Source organism: Limanda limanda, chromosome 21 (assembly GCF_963576545.1).
Source record: "Limanda limanda chromosome 21, fLimLim1.1, whole genome shotgun sequence".
NCBI classification, from domain to species: domain Eukaryota; kingdom Metazoa; phylum Chordata; class Actinopteri; order Pleuronectiformes; family Pleuronectidae; genus Limanda; species Limanda limanda.
This window is the reverse complement of record NC_083656.1, coordinates 8,676,829-8,702,205: the sequence shown is the minus strand read 5'-3', so window position 1 is coordinate 8,702,205 and position 25,377 is coordinate 8,676,829. Positions and strand designations below refer to the sequence as shown.

The 25,377-nt window shown below is 45.5% G+C and overlaps 1 protein-coding gene across 1 annotated transcript in view; it reads left to right on the top strand.

Annotated features, from left to right (window-relative positions):
- The window catches only part of LOC133028014 (zinc finger MIZ domain-containing protein 1-like), a 111,265-nt gene that overhangs the window by 78,801 nt on the left and 7,087 nt on the right, over positions 1-25,377 (top strand). Inside the window, exons 5-14 of the mRNA XM_061095205.1 lie at positions 1,983-2,088; positions 22,226-22,361; positions 22,753-22,867; positions 23,226-23,446; positions 23,534-23,735; positions 24,103-24,378; positions 24,467-24,646; positions 24,767-24,844; positions 24,939-25,107; positions 25,196-25,337. Coding sequence (XP_060951188.1) covers positions 1,983-2,088; positions 22,226-22,361; positions 22,753-22,867; positions 23,226-23,446; positions 23,534-23,735; positions 24,103-24,378; positions 24,467-24,646; positions 24,767-24,844; positions 24,939-25,107; positions 25,196-25,337 — 1,625 coding nt within the window. The remainder of the gene's footprint in view (positions 1-1,982; positions 2,089-22,225; positions 22,362-22,752; positions 22,868-23,225; positions 23,447-23,533; positions 23,736-24,102; positions 24,379-24,466; positions 24,647-24,766; positions 24,845-24,938; positions 25,108-25,195; positions 25,338-25,377) is intronic.

The following is a 25,377-nucleotide window of genomic DNA, read 5'->3' as shown; positions in this document are numbered from 1 at the left end:
TTAGGCCAAAAAGACAGAGCAGTCAGCCAGCAGCACAGTGAATGGATGTGTCACTCACCTGTCATCCTGCATGGGCCAAACTTAACATGTCCATTGTCATATTGCCTCCAGCAGTAGATAAGAGACACATCCAGCTGCTGCTGGGGGGGATTTGTTGCCCCCGCGGAGCAAGCGTGGCTCCACCAGGCGCCGGGACCCCAGAGGTTTGTGCTCGGGCACCTCAGTGAAACCACAGCGACGCGTCCCTCCAGTGATTGTTTGTGTTACTTCTTTAATGTGCAGCAGCAGGTGACTTCTCCTCCATTCTGCCAATTCAATTTGTTTCCCGCTGTGAAAATCTCAAAGCTTTTCCCTTTTTCGTGTAGACATGAGCCTGAACTGCTCCAACAGGGAGGTCAGAGGAGCTGCCTGTGTTTGTGAAATTATCTGGTCCCAGACTCCTGAAACCTGTTGCCTGCATGTTTCTATCTCAGTGCTGCAGCATTAATGGTATGAGACAGGTTACACTGCAGAAAGATAATAATTAAACAACCAGGTATTTTTCCATCGAGAGATAATTCCTGTGATATTGTCGAATAACATTTCTCACATGTTAACTGCATGGGTTACAATATCAGCTTTGACTATACTGGCATTCTGAGTATGGTCGTGTGTTAATATTCGGCCCAGGTTCAGCGTCTGATAGTCGTTATAGACTTGTTTTAACTGCCTTGTTTTAAGGTCAGACAAGGTTTCAAGAACAATTCCAGTTTCAAAACTTTGCCGTGCACATTCAGATGATCGCATTTGTCAAACGAATGAGACGTTGAATGTAAAGGCACATGTTTGCCTCCGCTGGCTGTGTGCAATTTAAGTCCTGAAATTAGATCTTTGTGTTGTCCTTAGACTGGAATTACCATTTAGCAAAATGTGCCTCACAAGTTTAGATTCTAATTAGGCAGCCTGGACTCGTATATCTTCCTCTTAATGGGGAATTCCTATAAATAAAGGCCAGCTATATACACACTCTGTTTTTGGTGTCACGTCAAGACTATACTTACAGAAGATAATGATATGGTGCAGGCAGCCGTGTTCGGCCGTACCACCTCAGGGCTTGTCTTGAACTTCGGAGTATGACAGCAGGATCCCGGCTATGAAAAGCCAGGCAGGCAGAAGAGTCTGTGTGTAGCTCGGCCGGTTAGTCCACGCAGACCTCAGCATGTCCTGAAGGTCAAAACGATTTGAGGGGGGGGGGGGGTCTCTTTGAGCAGATAATGGCGATGGTAAATCAAAGCAACGTGCGCCACATAAGGGTGATTTACATCGCCTAGTATGGCATGTGGATGCTTCTCTTAATGGTTCCTCTCAGTGGGCATCAATGCGCTGGAGGCCGTGTTTTTCTTCTCATCTTTCTGTCCCAGACTCATATGGAAGTGATCAACTTGTAGCGACTTGGTCCTTTAAGTTGAAATGGATGTTGGGCGCTGCGGTCAGACATTAAAAAAAAAAAGTGATGAGTTCACCGTCCAAATTGTCTTCACCCAACTGACCGAGTCCTAAAGATCTAAAGGGTTTTTCTATTCTTCAAGGAGGTCTGAAATATATTTTAGCCCCATATTACAGAGTGATTTATGAACCAGCGGCAGGCAGCTGGTAACCACTGTAAAGAGGTTTACTTGCTCTTATGTTCAGAAAACGCATCACTTATCTCATACTCTGTTGCTGGAGCTCCTCTTTTCAGCCTCTGTCTGAAACACCTGGTTTTATCTCTTTTCTATTTCCGTTTACAATCAAATTCAGCAAAAATCCTTAAAGCATAATTTCCTGTAATAATATCCTCATTCAACACTACATTTAATTGAACTCTTGTCCTTATTATTGTCCTTTAATCTATGAAGTCTTGCACAGTTTTAATAAATATATATGTGATGTCAGGTACAAAGATTTTGTGCCGTAGTGATTTCAGTGGAATCTGACGCTGTCCTTGTTGTCCTTGTGTTCAGGTGGTGAGCCGCGTAGCAGCGCAGCAGGGCTACGACTTGGACCTGGGCTACCGGCTCCTGGCTGTGTGCGCCGCCAACAGGGACAAGTTCACTCCAAAATCAGCAGGTAAGACCCTGAGTTTTCTCCAGCGCCATCTGGCCGTGCTGGCCCGTCCAGGCTCAAAGTTCCTGTCTTCATTTTTTGGCAGCTTTTCATGATACCTACCTTTCGCCACTAGACTGTAGAAGATCCTGTTGCTCCAGAGAAGCAGACTCAACTGTTTCGGAGAGCATGTCAAATGCTCCCTGGCATGTTTGAATTCATGTCTTGTATTTTGAACTTTCTTTGATTGCTCTCTCTAAATGATAAACAGTCCAACTCTATTCTCTCTCTATTCTTTCTTGGTTTTCAGCAAAAAAAATAACAATGCAAAAAATACTTTCTCCTTTCTCAACATCACCGGACATTAAGCATCACCCTCTGAAATCTGCATAAACGTTCACTTCTTCATGTCACATCTCACGTCCAAACTTGTTCAATGTGAGAATTACATCTATAATTTCTTTCTCCAGAGATTTAGACAAAGGGAGGTCTATACAGCAGAATATTCCATTTGTCACACCCGGCCAAATCTACCGCATCAGGGATGACGGGTTCCTGTTTTCATACGTCTCCGTCATCTCGGTGCACGGCTAGATTATTGGGACAGATGTGGACGAGTAATGTTGTTATCCAGCTAGCGAAAAAAGCCTGCTGCGGCGCGGTGAGAATGAAGACGTATAGCCTGTCAGCAGCACGGAAGATAAGAGGAATATTTCGTGCTCTTTTCCAGTTTTTGATCGGTCGGTCTCCACCTGCCTTGGTTACGACCAAAACGGGGGGGGTTTGCGCAATTGCTTCTGTTTGCTCGACCCCTCTCCTCTGAGCAGTCTTTATTGGACGAGGACATGAAAGTCCAAGACACATATTGTTTGAATTTGCACTCGTGTGTGCTTTTTTCTGATTTATGGAGTTCATGGGTTTCTATGTGGTTATATTAGCCTTCAAATCATGCCGTGTCAGTCTTGTGTCAGCCATGGGAGGGGAATCGTTCTCTTGCCTGCAATTAACTAACACCGCCAAATGTTCTAATTCTACTTAATCCTAAATCAAATCTCAGGCCCTACTTTGTGGGCTTAGATAAGATTGCCAATTGATTCTCTGTCTGAATAATTCCTTGTAACAGTAGTCATTTGGAAAGCGGCAAGTACTCGAGTCTAGGCAGCATCCCAAAGTGCATTTCATGGACAATTATGTACCTGCATATGCATAAATGTTATGAGAGGAGAGGCCTTTAAAGAGAGAGAGAGAGAGAGAGAGAGAGAGAGAGAGGCTCAGTGGAAACCACTGCAGGAGCATTCTCCTGTGAAACTCCCAGAAGCTCTCCAGAGTTGAGGAGGTTGTTAAGAAGGGGAGAAAGCCTTTCTCTGGAGGCCAAGGGAGATGCCTCTTAAACGACACTCCCACCGGGCCCCAGGGGCACGACCTGCTCCCCGGCATCCAGCCGGGCTGTTGCCGAGCGACGGGGGAAGGGAGCGAGTCACATGATGATCGGGGCCAGAATGGCGGCAGCAAGTCAGCCATCCAACACCAGAGAGAGAGACAGCTCTGTGTCTGCAGTGCACTGAGGAAAGATCCCAAAACAAATCTGAGATGCTAGATTTGGTTCAATAAATAAAGTGAATTTGCATAATGAACATTAAATTGGTTAATATCACAGTTTTCCTGAACATGATTCAAACTGATTTTTCTACTCGGAGAAGAAAGTATTCAATCAAATTCGCTTTTTTATTTGCTCCTTCTCTTTGCTCACAAAGGGACAGAGGGAGGGCTCTGGTGGTTTGTGAGCGGCGCCGCATGCCACACAGAGGACATGAGGTCAATAGATGAGCGCTAATAAGTAAATAAGATTTGGTGTCCCATTTTAACCAGGCCTTAACTTGTCTTGGCACTGACGCACGGCGCGGCGGAACTACTACGTTTCTGTTATGTCATCTGAATTCCTCAGTGGGACACGGGAGGAAAATTGCAATCGCTGATTTGAGCAGGAGGAAATCAATGTTCACAGTCAACTTACGGCTGAAACAGGTTGTAGCTTTGACAGATTGATTCATCGTGAAATGCCTCCAACAGTTTAAAGTGTTAGTTTGTACATAGAAAAAAGGCTTAGACAGCAAAAGAAGTGGACCCTGATCCTAATGAAACCACTAATGTGTATTTTTATCATTATTACCACCTACTGCCTTTATCAGTCAGCAAACGTATGTATCTGTGTTTCTGCAAAGTGAGCAGCTTGGCAGTTTAGGTGTTTGTTGTGCGTTAATGGTGTTGCAGTAAAATGCTGAAACGGAAAACTCTACACACACATTGTGAGTCAGTGAGTTGTACTACTGATCTCTCTTTAATTGATTTACTCAGGGGTTTGGCCAGTTGTAGTCCTCTTGGCTTCTTTTCCTAAGCGGCCCTTCGCTGCTCAGGCAGACCTGAGGGGGGGTGGGGCATCTGTCTGCCAGTAGTGACCTCTTTGTGAATGAGATTAGCCTGCTCTATTAATCTGAGATTACGTGGGACTGTTTTACCGCAGGGCAGAGCCACACGCATGTATAGAGCATCAGAGCCCGGGGATCACACGCCCGGTGTGGATCAACTCAGCCCGGCGCTCTTCCACCAACACCTCTCTCTGTCCATCACATGGTAGAGCCCTGTAAGACCTGTTCCCATCAGGGTTGCACCCCTCCTGCTCCAGCAGTGGTTCAGTCTGGTTCTAGAACATCGACAAAATGCTTGATCATGATTCTTTTACTCCAAGAGGGTCAGAGGAGCACATTCCTAATTGTTTGCGCTTCAGCAAGCTCTTGGAATTCCTCAGCTCCAAAGAGTGAAAGGAAGCACTGACTAATAAAGAGAAGGGTTGGGGTGGGCTGGGGTGGGGGTGGGGGGTTACCAGTCACAGTTTTTCAGCTCCTCCAGTCGTTCACTCTCTGGTGTAACAGACGGCTGGTAAACTAACTATTCAACAGATAATGAGTGGGGCCTGGGCTTCCGCTCTGTCAGCCCGGAGTTGTCTACACTTGTTTTACATGTGTGAAACTATTGTCAGATTTAATCAGTAGATGTTGTGGGTGGTGGTGAAGTGTCAACTCAACATGCTTAAAAACAATTAGGCAACAGTTTGTTGTGCTGCGTTTCATTGTGTTTGGTTGTTTTGACAAAGGGAGTTTAACTTTTTTTTGTCAGTTTCTCTATTTTCTGATTCACGTATGAGGATGTATTTAGATATTCGATACCATTTTTCCCTTTGTGATGCAGATTCAGATACCAGGACTTTCTGAATCATTCACAGTTGTTTGCTACTTACCCCTTTAAACTGAAGTCTTACACACAATACATGTCAGTGGTCTACTCTGGCTCATACTACTCGACCAGAAATCACTTCTTCTTCTTCTTCTTCTTCTTCGCTCTAAAACCAGCACTTGCCAGAGGCAGTAAGGTGCAACTTCAGTTTTTGAAGCAGCAAAGAGGAAGAAGCTATTTATTTAGTTAAATAACCTTCCTTGTGATCTCAAAGATGGTGGTTATGTTTTTAATATTATAGTTTGCTGCAACTTTAAATACTTTTGTAGTGAACTGGTTGATTTCTTTACGGTGCTAAAGTGCAGATATAATACACATTTCCTCTGTAAACTGTTGCCTGAAGTGCTGGTCATACACAGCAGCTTTTACTGAGTCCTTCCACTGAAGTGGTGCCGATGACGCAGAGGTCAGATATGTTGCCACTGAGCTGTGGAGAGGTCTCAGATTCTGTTACACAATACATGCACACACACACACACACACACACACACACACACACACAGACCTGCAGGGCTGTAATTTCTCTTACCAGAGCTTTCCACACCAAAATGTTTTGTCTCCTCTCTTGAACATATAGTTTAGCTGTGGCTTTTCCTAAATAGAGAATAACACAGACTCGAAAAACATTGTTGGTGGTCTGGACCTTGTGTGTGTGTGTGTGTGTGTGCGTGTGCATTTGTGTGTGTGTCAGCAGTAGTTGGATTCAATTTAAAGACTGTATTTAAGAAATAAAAAAGAATTAGATTCAATCAGATTTCAATAGAGATTTAGAACCAAAGTGGTTTTGGTTATTATTTCAGTCCAACCCTAGAGAGTAGATCCATCTCCTGCATGAACATTGAGTCTGTATTGAGTCTTGAGTCTCAACCTTTATTGTTGGATACACAAGAATCATTGATAACCTCAAAAATCGATTTTAAGAATCAAATGAGTTGATATTGGTGATTGATTCCTGCTTGATGTTATAAATCAAAACCTTTTCTGGATATGTTTTTTATTCAAAAGCATTTTAAACCTCTTAAATCTCTATAAACACAATCTGCGTGTGAATGTGCAGAGTCTGAACGCATCTTATTTTATTTATCTGCATTCACATGTGGATATCTGTTAATAGAGATTAGGCTAAATGTTGCTCGGACCTAAAACACCCACAAAAAGTATCACTGTTGATTCCTTTCTTTTAAATTAGAAAAGAAGCTTTTCTCAGGTTATGGCAACGTAAACTTAAACGTCACATTATTCAAACTCGGGCTGCTATGTTTTTATATGCAGTTATATTTATTGTTCCATGGATTTGAATGAATCTTGGCTGAGTTTCTGACCACAGCTTGAGGAGTTTAAAACCTCACTACGTTGGTGCTCCTGATTCCTAGAAAGACAGAAGCTGCACCGTGTCCACCTTGGACGATTTCTATGCTCTACACCATGTAATCACTGCATGTGAAGTCTTAAAGCCCGCCATGATGGATGTGTTCACTTGCAGTCTGGTTGCAGAGCTGTAACCCCCCCGCCCCCCAGTGCACTCAGCTGATAGTAAATACCAGGAAAGCAAATACAGACAGGAAAGACCAGAGATAAGAGCTCATCTGTCCTTCCTCCTCCTCTGGTTATTACGTCTGTGGCAGCGGGAGGTGATCGGTGGCATCTTCACTCGCCACATGTGGCTCCGTGATTTACTGCACAACACAATCTGATGTTTGCATATTAAAAATCAATTCGCATTCCACCTTATGCCTCTAATTAAAAGCCTATTGTTGTATTTTAGCCACAGATGAGTTGCACTAATTTAACACCTGAGTTGACTCGCGGCTGCGGCTGTGGCTGCGGCTGCGGCTGCTGGTGAGTGTGTTTGTTTGCAGATGACAATAGATGCTCCACACTGCCTCAGGTGGTGTGTGTATACCCACAGTTTACATGTTTTATAGGTGTGTAATTATTTATCCAAAAGCTTTGCCCGGCCTCCCGTGTGCCGATAGACAAACGTGGTCTAATTGGCCCCTCCCTCTCTCCATCCCAACCCTCCGCCTCGCATGGAGGAGCCACAATACCCTCCCTCCCCCCATCCTCCATCCTCCATGCCCCTTAATTACAATGAGTAGTTTGATGGATTAAGTCGACTGGATGCAAAGACAAGGTCCGAGGGCTGAAGTGGTCGTTTGATTCGCCCACCTGAGCAGCGTCTATCATCACGCTCCTGCAGGACTCGCTCACCGTTCATGTCACAGAACAAATGTAGCTTCTTCTTCTCTTTTTTTTGAATGAATGAATGACTGAATTGATTTGAAGGCTTCCGTTTTTACTCGCCGCCTTGGACCCAGGCCAAGATACAGGCTGTCTAGCACATTAGGCACCACCCCTCCACCCCCCCTCTCTCTGCAAGTTTGAAATGTGAGCTGCCTGCGTTTTCTCCCCTCCTCTCCTCCTCCTCCTCCTCTCCTCCCTTCTCCTCCACACCCGTCCCTCCTCTCCCCTCCCCTCCCCTCCTCTCCCCTCCCCTCTCTCGCTCTCTCTCTCTCCCTTCTGGCGAAGTGGCTGTGGCTGCTTCTGTGTGATGTGTGTATTGGGAGAGCAAACAATGGATCACTAGACAGAAAAAGAAGATACATCAATAACAGCTGCATACATCCGAGGTGAGGAGATAAGCATTTGGTTCTCTCTCTCTCTCTCCCTCTCTCTCCCTCTCTCTGCTCTCTCTCTCTATGCCTGTCCTCTCACCCACTCTCTCCCTCTCTCCCCCTCTGCTCCCCCCCCTACCCCTCACCCCCCAACCCACCCCTCTCTCCCTTCTTTTAACCCTTTGCTGCTGCAGAAGCCGGCTCCCCAACATTGCTTGAATTATTTGTGACTTGGAAACGTACCTTCCTTCCTCTCCCTCTTTGACCACAACCGTGTGTCCTTCCTCCTCTTTTTTTTACCCTCCTCATAGCTCTTGGTGCTGTATGAAGTTTCTTCTTCTTTTTTTTTTTAACAGCTTATCCCTGTTTTCCCTCTCATTGTCTCTGGGGTATTTGTTGCTTGAGTGCAAAGAAGCCGGTGGCAAGTACAGCAGGAGCCCATTAGCAATGACTCCATCTGTGATTGGTTTTTGCCTGCAAAACAGAGAGAGCAGTCATGAATAATTGATGCGTATTGTGCAGTCAGTCACTGGACACGCAGGGAGAGAGAGAGAGAGAGAGCAGAGGAAAACGGAGAGAGGAGCTGCTGCCCTGAGACACCGAGGGGATACGAGGGAGGTGGGGGGAGAGAGGAAGAATGTTAGAGAGAGGAGAGGAAGGTGGGAGGGAAAGAGAGAGAGAGAGACAGAGAAAGAGCTTTAAAATAGCTGCTGGCTCCGGTCGTGCAGAGATTAAGGCTGCCCTGTATCGCCTTTGTTCTGCTGTTGCAGATTCATGCACAAAAGTGTTTCTCGACACAAGTCCCCACCCTCCTTTTTCCTCTTTTTCCCTCTGTGAAGTGAAGAGTGAGCACCGAGCAAGAACAGTGGCGGAGTTAGTCTGGTTGAAACGCGGGTGGCATTTCAGACACGGAGGGGGGAGTGTGTGCCACAGCGAATAGGATGGAGCTGCTGTTGCCTGTCAGAAGGAAGAGACAAGAGCTCGAGTGGATTGTGTTTGCGGGGGGGGGATTCAGTGACAAGAGGGAAGGTGGCTCTGCTGCTGCTGCCGCTGCTGCTGCTGCTGAGGGGAGCTTCATATTATATCCTCCCTGGGGGGTGGGAGGGCAGACAGGGGGCTGACTCCTGTGGTGGTAGGTGCAGGCGGGCACCCTGCCACGTCTCAAACTAACGGAATGGGGTCTGACAGTAGCACGAGACCCTGGCAGTACCCCGGCGTGATAGAGCTGCAACAGCTGACTGCTGCGTTTGACCCACTTACAGCTCACACAGAAGGGGTCAAAACGGCCTTGATTATCTCTGCGAGTCGCGCTGACCTACTTGAGGCGGCGTTTTCCGTGAGACTCTTGGCAGTTTATCGCACCCACTCCCCCTTCAGTGCCACACAGTGCATGCAACCAGCCCCGGCTCTCTGCAGAGACACGCACAGACTTCCCCCCCCCATGTGCAAGAACTCACCACTTTCAGTTCCGTGATTCTGTGTTTTCTCGTGGTCATCATGTCTTCTGCTGAGGTTTATTTTAGATCTGAGCTGCAGATTTAACTGTGGCTGCTCACAAGCACCTGTTCAGTCGATGCTGAGAGTCTATCTGAATGCTTGCTCTCTCCTTCACAGCAGTTACATTAGATTTAACAATAATCAGATCATACAGAGTTGGATACATCCGTAAAACAAACTGCAGCTCAACCCTGTTCTCAATCCTTCTGCACTTCATAGCTTAGTAAATTAACTCTCCAGCACTTCCCCCGTTTAAGCACCCATTGTCAGACCATTGTAACGATACAGGCCAACAATGGAGAAGTGCATTATGCTTCTTCTGTGGCTCTGATCCACCATTGATCCCAAGCTTCCTACAGCAAAAGGAGCGAAAGCTACAACCTTTTCAGACTCAGCTTCCAGCAGAAGACTCCTCCTGACCTCATAGAGAATCATATTCTGGCATGTTTGCTTCCTTTATTATTCACTTTTCCTTCTCTTGTTATTGGGAATTGCTCTTTTGTCTGCCACAGTCAGTGTGTCCACAGATACAACAATTCATTCCTGCCAGTTTGTCGTGTTCAATTAATTGCTTGACATCTTTAATGGATTTTTTCTTTTCACTTGTGAAGTTGTGAAAATGCTTTGACCTTTATTCTTAATTTGTTTTTGAATAAGTCCCAAATCAGAATAATGGAGCAGTTGATGCCATCTGTGTACTTGCAGAACATGCAGCCTCTATCCACTCATCTATTAATCACAACACACTCCTCTTTTATGCACCTCTTGTGATATGGCCATTATCATCCAATTAATTCCAAAAGATGACTTATGAAAACATCATATTTTAAATTGTGATTTTAGTTTTGCGAAGTCTCTGTTCACATAGTATAAAAGCTGAAAGAGTAATAAAGCCACTCGATGGATATTCAGAAACTAAATAAGCTGCTTCAGTGGAAATTGGTATGAAAACCTAGTGTTGAAATTGTAGTGAAAGAAAATTAAACTTGCTTTACATCCATGTAGTAGTTGAACCAGTTTGTATCAAGTAATGCAATATGATCTCTGAGCATTTCAATAATCTGAGTTTTAAACCGGTTGATGGATATTTCTCCTCACATCAAGGGATGCACACGCCTCCACCTACTTGCTTTTCTGAATGAACAACAAGAACAAACAACAGGAATCTAAAGGAGACGTCAGCTCTGTCGTTTGATCTTCATTTAAGATCAATACCGTCGGTGTAAAGTTGAGTTTCTTTTCCCCAGCTGTAGTGTAGAGCAATGGAAAACGCTTCATTTGATCTGAGAGCGAGTTACCTTCTGCAGAAAGGGAGTAAAGGTCTTTACAGGATCTTTGTACTTGTGTTGTTCAGTCTGAAAACAGTGAAAAGATTATTTTAGAGATCTGTATATAAAGATGACGACATCATGGCTCCCCAAAAGTGGAGCCAAAGCGATTTGTTTACCCCCTGGTGGCTGGCTGCAGTATAGGTTTATAAACTCCGCCTCATTCATGGTAGAGGGTGGGACATGCGCCAAACTTAAAAAGACAAAATACACATCCACTAAACTTTTCTCGAAGATGACTTCTGTATGTGTTGATATTTCCAGTAAGTCAATTATGACAGGGTGAAACGTCGTGATTATGACTCGTGATTGACTCGTCAAGTGAGTGTATCGGGGGGGACCTTGATACCTCAGCGCAAGATGGCAGAGTTCGTATCCATTATATTTTGGTTTCTATTCTGGATAGTTGGAGGAAATGGAGACGCGGCGTCCAGTCTACATCTGAAAGCTACTTACACAACATTTTATTTATATTTAATAATCAGCAGGCCCCACACAAATCAATAACTGATAATAATACTGTCATTTTTTTAAGACATTATTCAAAGGAAAGCAACCTTGTGCCAGAAAAGACTGCATGTCATTAGCAGCGATCAACAATCCTTAGTTTGTCGTCATTTTCCATCCAAACTATAAAACGTTTTTTTGTTTCGATCCCATTATATCCATGATTTGAGTTCATTTGAGTGTAGTAAAGTTCATTCTCACCTTTTCTTGGTAGTTTTATGTTTTGGAGTGTGTGAATTGATTTGTAGTTCTCACCCATCCAGTCGCCTCATAAACACGGGAGCAACTCCTCATCAATTGTCTGTTGTCACTCACTCAGTGTCTTAGAAATGTCTGTAAAGTGCAGTAAAATGTAAAATTTGAACCCTACAGAAACCAGCTGCTGCAGGAGGTGTCAGTCTGACTCAGGTACTCGCTGTGTGTCCAAGTGCTGCACAGGAAACTCATGAACACTGGCTGAATCCAACCCAACCATCCTCCATCACGTTTCTGTCCTCACACCGAACCCGTGTCGACATGTACTGTGCGTGGAATGACATCAGATGTGCTTCTCGGTTGGTCATTTAGAAAGAAAAACAACCAAAAAAAAGAACCAAGCTTACATGGCTGCTGCTGTTGTGTCGTCTGTTTGAGTTTTCCCGTGTGAAGCATGTCACACGTGTCGTCTCATTGTCTTGCCTGCGGTCATACTTCACGCCGATGTTCTCAGCTTTTCATCGGAGGCATTTTAAGTCTCAAGTTTATACCTCGCTCCCCCCGTCGATTTGCATGGTAACTATTTCCCACCACCACCACCACCACCACCACCACCTTTTCATTTCTGTGAACCAGCAGTTAATAGTAGGAGATGTGGACGTAGCTTACATCGTCGTCAGGAGAAAGTTGATGAAACTTCAGATGGTCGCTCCAAGGAAAGTGGGACAACAAGCTTAACTGAGATTGTTGCAGATTGGTTGTTATTTACAGTTACTATGTGCAAGTATCGGTTTTAGTTTTAGTACTTGGCGATTTTTAATAGAAAGGAAAAAAAGAATGGCATGTTAGATATGTGTTGAGGGATGTTTTTCATTAAAAAACATTGATTTTATAGACAAAACACCAGCAAATTAGATGAGACGATAAGCATATATAAAATAATAACAAAAAAACACTTCAAAATACTTTCTTTCCAGTGATGCAGGATAAAAGAGACTAAAAATATGAAAACATTAGCAGAATCCTATTGAAGGCAACAAGCTGATAACACAAACATTTAAATATACACATCTGCAAACCTATAGGGTATTTTATGAAGTATGCACAGAAATACTCTGCATAAAGATGATCTCTGCTTGAAGAAGTCAATAAAGTGTCATTGTCTCGATTTCGAGTGTCTATCCTGTGGAGTCTTTTTATTCAGATCCTGATCTTTTGCACATATGGATGAGTCTAATGAGGCTGGAGGGGTGCTGGGACCCGACCCGGGCTCCTCCAGTGTCTCTTTCTACTGTACTTCTAAAGGAAGGCTTTGACGCCAGGCCCACTGTGAAAAGGTCACAGGTGAATCAGCCGCCAGCGTCTGCCGCCGTGTCACTTCCCCGGCCCTGCCCAGCACCCTGAGGTGGGCACTGGCGTGGGCACATCTGCTCTGTGGCTAATTAGTATCATTGTAGGCGAGGGCTTAAGGCCGGGCCTTCTTTAATAGCAGCCTGTTGCTCGAGGAAACAGTCTGGCTCCCATAAGCCGCTTCTTCTCCTGCTCATCTGATAATCTGGTTGCAGGAGTGGAGCCGGTGTGGCCGGCTTCACGGAGCGGTTGGCAGAGTGTCAGGAAGCTCAGTGTGGTCAGGTGATGGGGTCATGAGTCAGACACTCTGAAGTCACAGTTTACACACCGATTTATCTTGTCAGAGGTAAAAGACTTTACTTCGTAGCGAGCAATTAAAACGATTCCCCTGCTGTAAGGACCATCCCCGTGTAGAGTCTCTCTCTATTCCTTACAAATCACGTATACATTTCATTTTAGCAGACTGGTTTCAAATGCACGTCGTACAGTTTGAGATTTCTCTCTTGTGTCATTACATGGGTTTGCACTCGTGTCCATACAGTATGAAAATAAGAGATGAAGCTGAGAAATCCATAACATTTCCACAATATATAATGGCTCATAAATATATAGTTTTTATGGCACTTGTTATAATTTACATTTAAACGTACAATATGTAACTTTGGCCACTAGGGAAATCTCAATAATAATGGCAATCCATTTGAGTGACCCATACAAATACAGAAACGGTTGCATCGTTTTCCCTGGAAATTATTTTTTTATGACGCGATAAAAAAGGCGACAGAAATGTCCCATTACGTTGAATAAAATTCGGAATTTCTCTGTGTTTTTAACATTGTTGGAAACATTTTGGATAGTGGGAACAGCAACATATAGGTCTTGTCGTTTTGAGACAGTTTAATGGAGAATTGTTACATATTATATCTTTAAAGGCAGCAAAAACAAGGGAATTTTTTTAATTTTTCCCGTAAAGACCCTAACTTCCTTTCTGCAGAAGGTTAATTGCTGTCTGATCCAAATTTTTATCAAGCACAAACATTTATTTGAAATGAACTGTTGACGTAGGAAAAATGTATCAAAAATCTAAAACACTGTGGCATGGTTTACCAAACGGTTAGCTGTGACGTTAAACAAGCTGAAACTATGACTGAATGTGTTCTTAAACTTGACATAAGACACTTTGACAAAATGGTGCCAGATTTCAGCTCTAGGATATTCAGACATAAAGATGTAGGTTTGGAATAAGTGGAGTTCCCAATCCGCTTACTGTAGCAGGGGGAGCAACGTGCAGTAACAGATTGAAGACTAAATGTTGGTTGGGGGAGATGTTTGGCTTTAATACACAAGGAATTAATTCTCAGCAGGGGGTGAGATGCTATAGATTTCCACCTTTTGTGCTTCACACCGTCCCTGAACGACATGCTCTGTTTTTAATGAAGAGATTTGTTGCACGTGCCAGGAGAGATTATCTTTAAAAACACTGGCCTGCTTAGAGGCGAAGGCGGGTTCCTGTGTAACCATGACCAAGAAGTGACAGCTTGAGTGATGCGATCTGACAAAATCGTCTTGAGACTGTGGCATATATAAAGTGTATCTTGTTCCAGTTGGTATTCAGTGAGTGCCAAGGAAATTTCCAAAAAGATACACAAGATTATCTTCAACTTGAAATCTGGGAACACAGATTTTATTTGAGGATAAATGTCTTATCTTTGACGATTTTTTATTTACTCAGAAATCCTGCAATTTCTTTGTGTGTATACATAGAAATTTGCATCACAAAGTGGTGAGCTCGATATTTTAATACTGGAGGTATTATGACGGCAGAAGTGGGAAGTTGAGAGGAATAGGGGACGGCTTTCATATCTTTCAGCTGCACAGCATTTAGAGGTTTTTGGTTTTGCAACAAAGAACGCAGGACGTCAAAAGAGAAACCAAGAAACACTAAAACCCGTAGCGATTTTCTTTTTCTCCTTGTGCCTCCACATGGCCACATGGGCTTGTGGTCTCCGTAAAACCTTTCTGGCACGAGTCCAACCGCCTCCCCCCTCCCATTGCTCCTCGCTGGATGGACATGGCACGACATTGCGGCCATGTGGCCAGCAGGAGGCTGTATTTAAGCCGGGGCAGCTCTGAAATGGGCCATAAAACCTAGCCAGCAAGTCTGGCTCCCCATGAGGCAACGGGCCTAAGTACTCATTGACAAGACTCCAACATCACCGACTTCCCATAGAGAGAGAGAGAGCGAGAGAGCGGCAGAGGAAATAATGCAGGAAGAGAAAAAACAGAAGCAGCAGACAAAGATGAGGTGCAGACAGGAGGCTGCCGTCTGGCCCAGATAGACGCTGTGTTTCATAACTGTTAGCGCTAATGCTTTCAGTCCAGACTATGTAGCTGCTAAATGCTTATTTTCATCTATCAATTCTAATTCCAAAAACGCCTCCCGGTCTGTCTCTTTGCTGAGCGCATATCTAGGGACCTCTGAAATAGCTCACATCTCGACACTAATAAAGTACATTCGGTTTCATTATATAATATATAAAATCTTTATTGCAGATAAACCAGGTAGGATGAACTCAAAGTTTTCTAACTTCACTCAGGCAAACGGTAAGAAAATAATAATTCTGTCCTGGCAGAAAAGGCCCGGTCACCTCTGATATTACTGAGAAGTCTGGCTGTAATAAAAAAAGTAAACTGGCACTGCACTAGTTTCTTTCAGCTAAACTTACATTACTATCAATGGATCGCAGCTTAATTTCATAGTTAATGGTCAACAGGGAAAATATGTCAGATTTTGAGGTGACACTCGCATGTGGCCACTTCACACGTCCTTCTCACTTCGTCAGCTTCTTTGGAAACATCACTCACTCTGAAATATGCCACGAAATGACTCACCGCACATTAAAATCTCAGTAACCGAGCTAATGAAGTCAGTTTACACACTCACTTTTACTACACCCAGTTGGCACTTGCTTCCAGGCCGAGGTGACGCAGAGTTGAGGGGGGGTGGCCGGCCTGGTAAAATGTTCTCCATGTGTTTTGAGGCCGTACACCTGCGAGCTTCAACCTAATCGTCCCGGCTATGGATGATCTGTCGCGGACTGGCAGGTCCATAACCTGTTATAACCTCGAATCACCGCGTGATGGACGAGTCTCTTTTCATTCCATTATCAAATTGGCGTCGATGAATAATTTGTTGCATCTGTGCGAAGACAAAGAGAGGTTTGATGGCTGCCAGGTGGGCACCCATGTGGAGAGTGTGGCTGAGAGCCGCGAGGCAGAGTGGGAGATGATTTACAATCCAGCCGATAGTTTACTCGTGCACGGGATAGTTTGGCATCAGCTTGGCCTCTATAAGAAATGTCATAGCAACCGGTTATTACCGCCACACAGGAAGTTGTGTTTTCACCCCTCTCTGTTTGTTTGTTTGTTTGTTGGTTTGCAGGATTACGCAAAAACTGCTCAACCGATTTCCATGTAATTGTGTAGAGAGGAGGGGAATAAGCCAAGGAAGAAGCCATTCCAATTTGGTGTGACCCGAGAAAATCTTTAATATTACGAGACAGGGCGTTTTTCTAAATTTCAGTTGACTTATCCCAGAATAAGTCATGGATCTTCATGTGGAAAAAACCCCTGTCATGTTAAGGTAACAGTTTTTTAAGTGCGGATCCAGATAAAAAAATTATCTGGTGAATAAATTAAATGATGTTGCATTGGGGACTATTGGGCCCCGTGGAGGTTTTCTTAGTTCACATATTATTTTATGTTATGAGGTGAATCCCATTTTTCTTTTCCATTCCGGGAGGCCCACAAAAGTGAGAAATTCTTTGGCTAAAGCTAAATGTGGCTGCTTTGCATGGCCTCTCCGGAGCGTTCGAGTAACCAGGGATACCAGGGCTCCCTACACCCGCTCTTATTTTAATTGACTTTGGCCTGCAGGAGGCTTGTGTCCATTCAAACCTTTCTGGCCAGAGAGAGAGAGAGAGAGAGAGAAAGGGGGAGGGAGCGTTGGAAAGTGAATAGCGCTCCCTCAGTAACTAAGGAGTGCGGCCCACTGGAGACGTTCTTGTTAGTTTGCTCGTGGTCTTTGTTCTGCTTTCAGCCGCTTCTGGCTAAATGTCTTCAAACAAGCAGCTCGGGGGGGTCGTGATTCTTTTCGACAGGTTAACGGCAAAATATTTTGTTGTTGTGGTTCGGTCTGAACGAGAATAGGCGAGGGAGCGACGCCGATAACGCCGGCGTGGTGCGGTGACGGCATGTGCACTGTGTGTTTGCGTGAGCGTTAGAGGCCGAGCCATGTGGGACGATGCCAGGTGGGAGTCCAGTTGACAAGGGAGCAGGTGTCTATTATATAAAGAGCAGCCAGCCAGGGAGGGAGGGAGAGAGGGAGGGAGGTGGACGTAGAGAGGGGAGCAGAGGAGCTCTTGGCATCTGGCTTACCTGCTGCCAGTAAACAGAGAGAAAGGCCATTCATGTCATGTTTTTAAGATTATCCTTTCCCCCAGTTTGTTCTCACACGCACCTATTCATCCTGGCTGAGGTTTCATACGCTGCACATCCGCTTTAAAGACTTCGCTCGCCCACGTTACAGAACAACATTTATTTGATTTCTGCCTCCCCCGCAGTGTAATGGAGGTGAAAGGAGGGATTTTATTTGTCGTGGTCAAAGTATTGATAAATGTATCTTGAAACGGTGCCTCCCTTGCTTTGGCTCAGCCGCACAACTCGCTGTCAGGTTTTATTGGGCCTGTTCCTGGGGTGAGATGGATTTATGGTTGACACGGGGGAATAATGGGAGTCTCTGCGTAGATACTCCACGCACCTGTTGTGATATATCACCATCTCAATAACAGACAGATATATCGTTAACTGCCTCCTATTCGTAGCAGTTTACATTCTTTCAGTCGGGCTGTTACAGGAGTAATGTTCGGAAAGTTCACCTTGTTTCAGCGGAAGATGATTTAATACTGGACGTATATTTCTGAATTTGAGAAGACTCCTGGGTCTTGTTTTACTCCTAACTGACCAATCACAGTTCCTCTGGTCAACAGCTACAGATCTGACATGTAGTTTTATTACTGAGGAGGTGAAAAACACTTACAGAAGGATGTGGTGATCGCTGAACCCCCCCTCAACCCTCAACCATATAACACATTTAAAGCACCACTATGTAACTTTCACCGAGCAACAGCACCCTCTGCAGCCACATGTTGTCATGATTCCATTCCGGCTCCGTATCTGAGCGTTTATGTGCTCTTCATGTAGAGAAAACCCAAATCCTACAAAGCTTTGATTGCATCCTCATTGAACTGCAACACAATTGACTGGTGGATATTACCCACGATCCCCGGCTTCCTGAACCAAATACGTTTCCTCACAGAATATCTGAGATAAACACTGTTTTTTTAAAGACTTTTTAAAGTCTTTTTAACTGATCTACAGTTCGGCAATATTTAAGATGCGACTATCAGATATTTACACACTTCTAACAGGAGATTTTACCAGAATGAAAGCAGCACCATTCTCCCTATTCAGTCAGTGTGCCATCAAAACTGCTATTTTCAGGTTCAAAAGTTGCATAGTTTTGCTTTAAATAAATCAAATTTTGCCCGGCACAAATACAAATCTACCCCATTGTATTTTTTTTTTTGTGTAATTGGAATCAACTGACCCTTAAAACTGGAGGTCCTGCTATTTTGGGAGAGCGGTAAAAAAATCACCCTTTTTAATCAGCACAGTTTATCTCTTTGCCTCGTGTGTGTGTGTGTGTGTGGTGAAAGGTGAGGTGGGGGGAGCATTATCATTGGAAAGCGCATTGAACAACTGTCAGGGATGCAGTCCATGTCATTTGTCATGTCCCCCTGGGCTTTATGACAGAGGGTGAGGCTGGAAGCTGCAGGCCTAGCCACAACTGAGCCACCCATCTAGTCCCAGCAGATGCATTTACCACCCTTCGCCATGACTGACCATCAGGCTGTGCAGCTGAGCACCAGAATATCAATATGGCTCAGACTCGGCCGGGGCCCCTGGGACCATCCACAAGGCAAACAGAGAGGGCTCCTCTCCTTATGGAGGACAGAGACCAATCGCCACGAGGGAGACCAGTGTAAACAGGGCGGCAGGATGCTCTGCGGCTCCAAACGGCTCCAAACGGCACTTTGATTCACTTACTGAGTCGTAGATGTTGTGATTTGGAGGAGCTACACCTGAGACGCTTATCTCCGGGTTTTGGCTCTTCTCAGGGAGGGACACAGACAAGTCTACTGAAGAGGGAGAGCAGGAGAGGAGAAGCAGTAATCCTCTTGTGTTCCTCACCCACACTGTCTTGGGAGACGTCTGGGTGAGGAGGAGGAGGAGGGACAGACTGTGAGGTGTAACGTGTTGGCTCTTCCTCCTCCTGTCATCTGAAACCTGAAGTTTATCCTCCGAGTCAGTGACAGAGCGCCTCTCCTTTCAGCAGGTCGGCGCTCAGTGGAGGTGGTAATTTTGTGCGGCGATAAGCCCTTTATCTAATGGCAGAGAAGAAGAATTCCTCCTCAAGTGGCAGCGCCGGTGCCTCCCTCCCTTTATTGCCCCTCGTTCTCTCACATATACAGTTCATATCGACGCTGTTGTTGTTTCCTGTCCCGCGGCTGTTGATCTCGGCCTCAGCGTGAAACAAGCACATCGTCCCCCCCCCCCTTCGCCAGACGTCCTCGCGGTGCCACAGTTAAGAGATAAATTGCGGCGACATGTTTATCAACATAGGAGAAGTGCAAGTTACCCCTTGTTTGAAGAGAATAATGGGACCTAATTGAGCTGTAACACGCTGGCTGGTCGCCAGGCCCTCGAATTGAGAAAACTCTCTCCATCAGAAGGGGGTCTGGGGAGAGGGAGGGGCCTGTTAAAACACTGCAGGATCCTCCAACATGAATGTGGAACTCTTAAACCTATTATTCATGCTCGGACCCAGTTGTATTTAGTTAAACCCCAACCCGCAAATGTGGGAATCTGTAGGCAAACGGTGATGTGTGTGATTTTGTAGCAGAGGAGCACCTGAGAGGCCTCTTCTGTCGAGCAAAAAGCACAGCCGTGGTAAAGTCAGATCAATCCTCCCGAGGAGCAGCAGCACAGCCTGTCTCCTGGCACCTGCTTGCCAAGAAGAGGAGGCGGTGGGGAGAGGAGAGGAGAAAAAAAAAAAGAAAGAGAGGAAAAGAGAGGGAGCATGAGCGGGTGGGAAGGAGGAAAAACCCAGCTGCCTCCGCGCCTGAGCCCCATGCTGCTTTTTAAAGGAGTGGGAGGGAGAGGGGAGAGGGGAGAGAGGAGAGGGGAGAGGAGAGGGAGACTGCTGGCACCATCTGTACATGTCTTTTGTATTCCAGCCCTCATCTTTACACAGAGAGCGAGGCTGGTGTGCTCAGTGTTCAGATGAAAAGAGAGGAGGTGCCTTTTGGGGTGCGATGCTCTGAGAGGGGAAGGTGTGTGTTTGTGTACCCATGCAGACATTTTCTGTTTTGTCCTCGGAAAATTTGGCGCACTCGGAGGACACCTCGCGTCCTGTTTGTGTTACCACTGTGTGTGTGTGTGTGCGTGTGTGTGTGTTTGTGTAAGCCAGTGTGGTGTTTTTCCTGACGTGTGTGTGTGTGTGTCAGTGGGCTCCTGCTCTGTTTGCAGGCACTTATGTGATGTGTGGTCAAATCTCTGGGTTGCCATGTTTGTGATGGGAGTCAGAAGCTTTTGTTTGTTCCTTCCTCCCATCAGCCCCATTAGCCTGATGTCTCCTCTCTCACTGACTCGCTCGACCTTTTTCACTCCCTGTCTCCCCCTCTCTCTCTCTCTCTCCCTCCCTCCCTCCCTCCCTCTCTGTGTAATATGTGTGGTGGCAGGCCGTCCTTGCATGTGGCAGCAGGGTGGGTGAATCTGCCTGCGAGGACAGCCTGCACTGTCTGCTGTCATATTGACGTGGCTTTTTTTGCACAAACTGCAGCTGAAATCACCCGGCGCTCTGTTTCACCTCCCTCCCTCCCTCCCTCCCTCAGACTAGAAGTGCTGTGAATCATAAGAGGAGGTGGCTGCCCCTGCTCTTTGATTGAATCCACATTCACATTTCTCCTCTGACGCCGCAGAGAGCGACTGGAAGGAGGCAGCAGGGGGGGGGACGCGGAGAGGAAAAGGAAGAGCCGAGTCTTTTGTAGCTGGCACAGTACAAAAACATACACTGCAGATGAAAAGCATCTGATTCGATCAAACGCTGGTCTGTGGTAGCTACCTGACTGAGAGGGAGGCGGGAGGGAGGAAGGGAGGGAAGGGCTGGGGCTCATCAGCAGGCCCAGAGTGAACCCTAGTGGCCGACAGCTGCAATGGCACGCTGGATTGAGGCTCATCTTTTATATTGCAGCATTAAGAGGCCTCCTTTGGGGATTGAGCTTTTTATTTCCAAACTGTCCGTACTATTAAATTTGTTTGCATATAGAAATGTTGAAAGGTTCTTCCACTTGGCAAATGAAATGACTTCTATGGCAAAGCATCTTACAGGCTGTTGACTGCTTTTTATTTTACATGGAGGGAGGAAGTTGTTTAACAGGGCAAACTCCTTCTTAATATAGTAAACTCCTTGTTCAGCGGTTAATATTTTCACTGCATTACGTCCAAATCCACTGAAGAAAAGGGTCGGAGAGAATTTTTATGGATCGATTACCGGACAGATGAATATTACGATGAATAGTTGGAGAGTGGAAGTAAAACAACTGTATCCAACAGGGAGACACCACAAAGCATGGAGCAAGAATTAGTTGTTTATTAGATAAAAGAGGCATCAAGTGCATTTTTCATTTTTTTTTTATTTTGAATCATTGACGGATGTTTTCCTGCTGTTTTCACTCAACATTACTTCATTTTATCATGTCACTGTCTCAGTCTCTCATTTCACTCTGCCAGTGGAAATCATCTCATCATTTGCCAATTAATAACTGTGAATTTATTCAGTCACTGAAAAGTGATGAACATAACAATAAATATTTGTATTGCTTTATAATTACCTTATATTCTAGTATTTCTAGCAGTATGTTTAATTCTTATTGTATTTATTTTATTCTTATATTATCTCATAATGAAACTGACAGTAACCACACATGCATATAGTGTGGGTATAAGTTATATATTTAAGCTCTTGTTACATTTGGAAAAGTTTTTTTTTTTAATGCACTAGTTTGTCAGTCAGGTCCTTGCTTTTCAATTTTATTTCCAGTTTACCTCAGAAGCTTCTGATCCTTAGTTCCACTCCCTCCTGCTTCCACACTGTCACTGTTTGCAGTGCTTTGCAGAGGAGGGCCGTTTCCTCTGCAGCTGAATCCCTCCGGAGTCCGACAGCACTGATTGACTCTTCCTCTTCTCTCTCCCCAGCTCTCCTGTCCTCGTGGTGTGAGGAACTCGGACGCCTCCTCCTCCTCCGTCACCAGAAGAACAGGCAGAACGAGCCTCCGGGAAAAGTGCCCATGCAGCCCCCCATGAGCTCCATGAAGCCCGGCCTCTCGCACGGGTCAGTGTTCACACTGCTGCACTTTTTGGCATGTGTGCGAGGTGTGTTTGTGTGCGTGTTGGGTGTGTGAACAGACAGACTGGGCCCTCGGGGAAAGCCCTTGCTCTCCACATGAAGCTCAGTGTTCCTCATGGATCAGTGGCCAGACTAACTGCTTGTAGCACAGTCTGTGGGGAACAAACCGAACCTCCCAGACCCGAGTACGTGTAGTCAATAATTACAACACAGCGTACGAAGCACGTGCTTTTATTTTGTAATTCTTATGTCTTTCCATATCATCCAGGAAATGCACATATACTTACTACCACTGTGCTGCACAAATATTGGTACATTGGCACAGGTCACATTTTGTTTTGCCTACATGACACGTTTTTTTCTCTGTCCCCTGCAGAGATGGGTCTTTTCCCTATGACTCTGTTCCCTGGCAACAGAACTCCAATCAGCCTCCAGGTTCGTTGTCTGTGGTGACCACCGTCTGGGGCGTGACCAACACCTCGCAGAGCCAGGTGAGATCTCCAACCCACCTGTAGGAGGGACTCAACGGGCATCTGAGTGGACTGAGTGTCACAGAATTGTATTTAGGTAGTTTTAAAGTGTTGCTGCAGAAGGGTGGGATCACCTGGAGGCAGTAGAATAAGGGTCACATTTTATTTTTCCCCAGGATATGTGATTAAGTAATGGAAAGTAAATACAACTCTAAAATGATATAACCCAATGCATACACTAAAATATCAGTGGTGTCATTTAATTTCCACAACTCTGTGGTTTTAACTACTGTAAACCAGCAGGTTTTAGGAGTTTTTATGGTTTCCAGGAGGATCATCTCCTGATGACTCGTGTTCATCATGTTTCTGTGTCCAACAGGTGTTGGGGAATCACATGGCCGGCAACAACAATCCAATGAACCCTGGGGGCAACCCTATGGGCTCGGGGATGTCTGGTAACAACCAGGGGATGAACTCACCTCAGTTCCCTGGTCCTCAGCAGCAGTTCCCCAACAAAGGCAACTCCAACCAGGGCTACATGCAGCAGGGCATGTACGGACGACCCAACTACCCGGGAGGAGGAGGAGGCTTCAGTGGAAAGTAAGTGGACAGTGGATTAGTGTTAGATAATTCTATGAATAAAATACATTACAAAGAAGTAATTACAATTGTTGCCTCCGTTCATAGTTACCCTGGAGGGCCCAATGCTGGACCTGGTGGAATGGGCATGCCTCAACACTCCCGTCCTCCTTCAGACTTCACGCAGCCTGCCGCTGCAGCCGCCGCCGCTGCAGTAGCTGCAGCCGCCGCCACGGCAACAGCCACCGCCACGGCAACTGTAGCTGCCATGCAGGAAACCCAGAACAAGGACATGAACCAATATGGGCCGGTAAGAAAACTGACAACACCTGTGTGATAGTATCTGTATCTAACTGCATCTGTGTGCACGTCACACGTTATTAAGGAGTCTGTTTTTCACCCATTGACTTTTTAGTTTTTTATTAACCATCCTTTCAATAATAGCGATAGCACTAAAGTAGGGAGCTGAGAGAAGTGGATTCAGGCTCATTGTTGAACAAGGCTAAATCAATGTTAGGGTGAATAATACGCTTAAGTGGTAATGGAGCCAAATTACATATTTAACTAAAACAAGAGCAAACAAGCTCATATGTTTTGAACACGTTTGTCTTTTGCTAGTTTCGTGTTTTTTTGTTTTTGCCTCAGTGATGGTTAATTGAATCAATCTTGTCTTCCAGATGAGTTCCTCTTTCCAGATGGGACCAAACCAGGCGTACAGCAGCCAGTTCATGAACCAGCCAGGACCCCGTGGTCCTCCGTCCCTCCCTGGGAACATGGGCACAGGCATGAGTGGATCCAACATGAGTGGGTCCCCCATGGGAATGAACCAGCCCAGGGTTCAAGGCGTGGGACCTTTCGTGGCCCACGGCCAGAGGATGCCCCAGCAAGGTTATGCAGGACCTCGGCCTCAGGGCATGGGTATGCAGGGCATGAAAAGACCGTACCCAGGGGAGGTGAGTGGACATGAATTCAACATTTTCCCTTATAAGATTTAGCTCCTTTGCTGCATGTTGAATACCTTTGTCACCTCTGCATTCACAGCCAAGCTATGGAGGACAGCAGTATGGACCAAACGGCCAGTTCCCTAGCCAGCAGGGGCAATACCCCCCCAACGCCTCCCGGCCGCTGCCGTCCCCCAACTACCCCGGCCAGAGGATGCCAGGGCAGCAGCTACAGGGCCAATACCCGCCACCCAGCGGTGCCATGGGCCAGTACTATAAGGTACAGTAGGATTTTCATCTGTGGTTGTTTAGCATGGTCTGAGCAGCAGTGTGGTAATAATATGTATGGTCAATTTGGGCAAGAAAATAATATTGATAATTTTGTTTTATGAAATTACAGCAAGAGCCACCGTTTAATGGCCAAACAAATAACTTCTCTGGAAGTGGTTATCAGTATAGCCAGGGTAACGTGAACGGGGTAAGTCCAATTCTGTACCAGTTTTGTTTGATCACATTATTTTACTCTGGTTTGTGTTAAAGTTTGATTTACTAATCGATTGTCTTCTCTATAGCCGCCCAGACCGGTGGGGAACTACCCTCACTCTCCAGTGCCAGGCAACCCCACCCCTCCGATGACCCCAGGAAGTAACATCCCTCCGTACCTGTCGCCAAACCAGGATGTGAAGCCCCCCTTCCCTCCTGACATCAAACCAAATATCACCGCTCTCCCTCCACCCACAGGTCAGTAACTTAAAAACCTAGAATCTAGAAAAATATGGTTTACTAATTTGTGACTATTCATTGAAACATTTTTTCTCCACCCAAACAGGCAACCACAATGAGGAGCTGCGCCTAACGTTCCCGGTGCGAGATGGTGTTGTCCTAGAGCCTTTCAGGCTAGAACATAACCTGGCTGTCAGCAACCACGTCTTCCACTTACGGCCCTCCGTAGCCCAGACGCTCATGTGGAGGTAAAACAATAATCACTGAATCAACATGAAGTTTATTTTT